Source organism: Oppia nitens, unplaced genomic scaffold (genome assembly GCF_028296485.1).
Source record: "Oppia nitens isolate AA-2021 unplaced genomic scaffold, nextdenovo-longstitch-racon4-pilon3 scaffold16_pilon_pilon_pilon, whole genome shotgun sequence".
Taxonomy (NCBI): Eukaryota; Metazoa; Arthropoda; class Arachnida; order Sarcoptiformes; family Oppiidae; genus Oppia; species Oppia nitens.
The window spans coordinates 1,413,799-1,417,576 of NW_026533195.1; the positions used below are offsets into that span (position 1 = coordinate 1,413,799).

The 3,778-nt window shown below is 25.3% G+C and overlaps 1 protein-coding gene across 1 annotated transcript; it reads left to right on the forward strand.

The window, feature by feature from the left end:
- Positions 1 to 589: 589 nt before the first annotated feature.
- LOC128965261 (probable cytochrome P450 6a14) lies at positions 590 to 3,231 on the forward strand. Its single transcript, XM_054311910.1, has 3 exons — positions 590 to 678; positions 902 to 1,051; positions 1,674 to 3,231. The coding sequence occupies exons 1-3, from the start codon at positions 590 to 592 to the stop codon at positions 3,085 to 3,087; spliced, it is 1,653 nt and encodes a 550-aa protein (XP_054167885.1). The 3' UTR covers positions 3,088 to 3,231.
- Positions 3,232 to 3,778: the final 547 nt, after the last annotated feature.

Consider the following 3,778-nt stretch of genomic DNA (forward strand, 5'->3'; position numbering starts at 1 on the left):
TAATGTGGCATCAAACAATTAATTAATTAATTAATTAATAATAATAATTAGTATATTTTAATTAAAATATATTTTTAAATTTCCCCCCATCTAATTTATAATTTAACAACTCTAGTTTTTATTTTATTGTTGTTACTTAATATTAATGGGTGTTATTTAAAAAATAAATAAAATATTTTTTTAATTGCGTTTATTTCTAGTAACTAATAATCTAATCACACATTTATTAATACAAATATAAGTCATTACTATTATATATTTATTTTATTATACATACGTATTAAACATTATAAACACTAATACAAGTTAAATAACTATAGTTTTTAAAAAATTATTGATAAAATTTGATAATTTCTAAACATTATTAAACATTGATAATAATATTATATATATATATATAATTTAAAGTATATAAATACTATTGAAAAAAATTATATTTATTAATTGTCAAATATTAACAGTGTGTTTAATAAATAAACAAAACAAAAAATTAAATTATTTTAATTTATGTGTTAATTAAATATTATTATTTTTTTCTAATTCAATTCAATTAATTTAAATTAAATAAATATCAATAATAATAATAATAATGAGTTGTTTAAGTGAGTTATTAACAAATAACTCATTTTTAATATTATCAATCACAACGATAATATCAATTTTAACATATTATCATTTGTAAGTATAATATTAATTTTAAAAAAAAAATTATAATTAATTAATTAGAAAATAATTATTTATACTAAAAAAATTAAATAACAATTATTATTAGATTTATTTGTTGTTTATTTTAGATTATAAATAATATTTATTTATTAATTTTATTAATTACAAAATATTATATATTAATTATTAATTTTTTTGGTCTTATAATAAATATTATTTTTAATTAATTAAATAGCAAATGGAGTCGAGCACTAAACTATTGGAAATCACGTAATATTTCGGGACCCAAACCGTTACCCATTTTTGGCAATCAATTATCCCGTTTTTTTCAACCATTTCCTACTGTCGAACTAGACTTGTATAAAAAGTTTGGCAAAATTTTCGGGTAAATATATTTTTATTTATTTTATTTTAGTTGTTTTAAAAAATTCTAGTAAACAATTCAAAAAATCTTAATAGTATAAAAATATATATATTTTGTTTTCTAATTTATATTTCTAACATATTTTTTTAATATAATATTTTTAAAGTTAGTTWGCAAAAAAAAAATAATAATAACAAAATAAAWTAACATAAATAAAGTATATTAAAGTAAATAATAGTAATTATTAGTAATTAAAGTAATAAAGTAAATAAAGTTATTAAAAAAAWTTTTTAGAAAAAAAACAACAACTAATTATTATAATKTTTTTAAACTATTTATACATACAGTAAATTAGTTATATATTTTTTAATATTAAAAATAAATAATAATAATAATAATAATAATAASCATACATTCAGTATATTATTACTTTTTTAAAAAAAATTATTAATACTATTTATATTACTATCAATCTAACTAATTATTTATATATTATTACAATTATATATATAATAAATTTATTATTTTAACAAATATTTATCACATTTACTGTATAACTAATTACTGTATTATTACAATATTATAACTAAACTATTATTATTATTATTATTATTATTATTATTATTATTATTACACTATCCAGTGTCTATGCGGGCGACAAACCCAGTCTAACTGTTGCCGACCCCGAACTGGTCAAACAAATACTGGTCAAAGATTTCCACTTATTTCACAACCGACGGGAAAATCCGACCAGACATCCGATTTTTTCGAAAAATATGTTCGCCGCTCGCGATGACGACTGGAAACGTATCCGAGCCATAGCATCGCCAACATTTACTTCGGGAAAAATGCGTAAAATGTATTCATTAATTAGGGAATGTTGTATGGATTTTGTCGAACATGTCGACCAATTGGCCACTACTACTACTACAGGTGCCGGTGGTAGTAAAGCTCAGGTAGAGCTWAAAAAATTAATGGGCGACTATACTATGGATGTGATAGCCCGGTGCGCGTTCGCCACCCATACGGATACCTATCGTCGACCGGACAACGAGTTTACCACWCGGGCTAACAATATATTTACKACACCCYTGTGGCGTATGCTAGTGTTGGGTGCACTGCCCAGTCGACTGTTTCGGGTACAATGGATCAGGCGGTTGATTATAGGTCAAGAAAATTCAATGTTTTTTATTGATGTTTCRCGTGATTTGATTGGCAAACGTAAACTAAATCCCGGRAAAAAATACAACGATTTCTTGCAGTTGCTTATGGATGTCGAACGACCMGATGATAATGATAGCAATGAGCACCGGGAGGTCAAYAACGATGATGATAACGAAGCTCATCACGTACTGGAAACCGGTGAAGACGAGCTCCGGGCTAAACGTCAAGCGCTGGTCAATGTTGTCGAAAAAAAGTTGACCGAAAACGAAATMCTWGCCCAATGTTTCCTGTTTTTCATTGCCGGCTACGAAACAACGGCTACAACACTGTCCTATTGTGTCTACGAGTTGGCACTGAATCCCGGATTACAGGACCGACTGTATGGGGAAGTCAGTCAAGTGTTTGACTCCGATGGTAACATCGACTATGAATTGCTATCGCGACTACCGTTTATCGATGCCTTACTATCGGAAACGTTGCGCAACTATCCGCCATTGCTGAGACTGGAACGGGAGGCTGCAGYTGATGTCAAGYTAGGCTCAGGTAGTTCAACCGTTACCATTGAAAARGGTGTAATGGCYGAAATACCGGTCTATGCTATACATCATGATCCTGACAACTATCCCGAACCGTTTAGTTTCCGACCCGATAGGTTTATGCCGGAAAATCGGTCCGGTATTAAACCCTATACCTACTTACCGTTTGGTGCCGGCCCTCGAAATTGTGTCGGGATGCGATTTGCACTGTTAGAAGCTAAGCTAGCACTGGCCCAACTTAGCAGGCGATTCCGATTTAGTCGGGTCACGGATACGGATGTACCCGTTGTGTTCAATAAGGGTCGGTTCCTATTGCAGGCCAATCGCTTGGTGGTCGGCATAGAGAAGCGGCGATAATAATAATACAGTATATATACCAATATATTATTGGTATTATTATTATTATAGACTACATAAGCTATTAATTGATTTGTTTTTATTATTATCTTAAAATATATTTTTTTCTATCTATATATATTTGCCAATATATTTATAACTTTATACAACAACAACACCATAAAAAAATTAATTATAGAAAAAATATTTTATAAACATTTTTTGTACATTTAAAATGAAAAAATAATAATTATAGAAATAATGTATTTATTATTATTGATATTTTAATAAACTGTTTAATAAAAAATAATTGACTTTAAAATAATAGACATTTTTTAAATTTATTTATAGTTTTTATATATTAGTTTATTTACCTTTTATTCAATATATTTATTGAAAATTATTAATTGCAAAAAATACTAAATAATAAAAATTTTGCTAAATTTTTTTATTATTAATTGATTATTTATTTTAAAATTATATCTATTGTATTTTTTTAAATAAATAAATTTAATTATTAATAATTTACATTTTACATTATAAATAAATTAGTATAATTAGTATAATCATAAACTGTAATAAAATAATTAATTCAAATGTTAGACTGTATTTAATATATTAATATTTAAGTTTATTATTGTTAAAGCATATAAATAGAAATATTAATTTATAAAAAAAAAAATAATAATTAAAACTTTTTTGTAAAACTTAT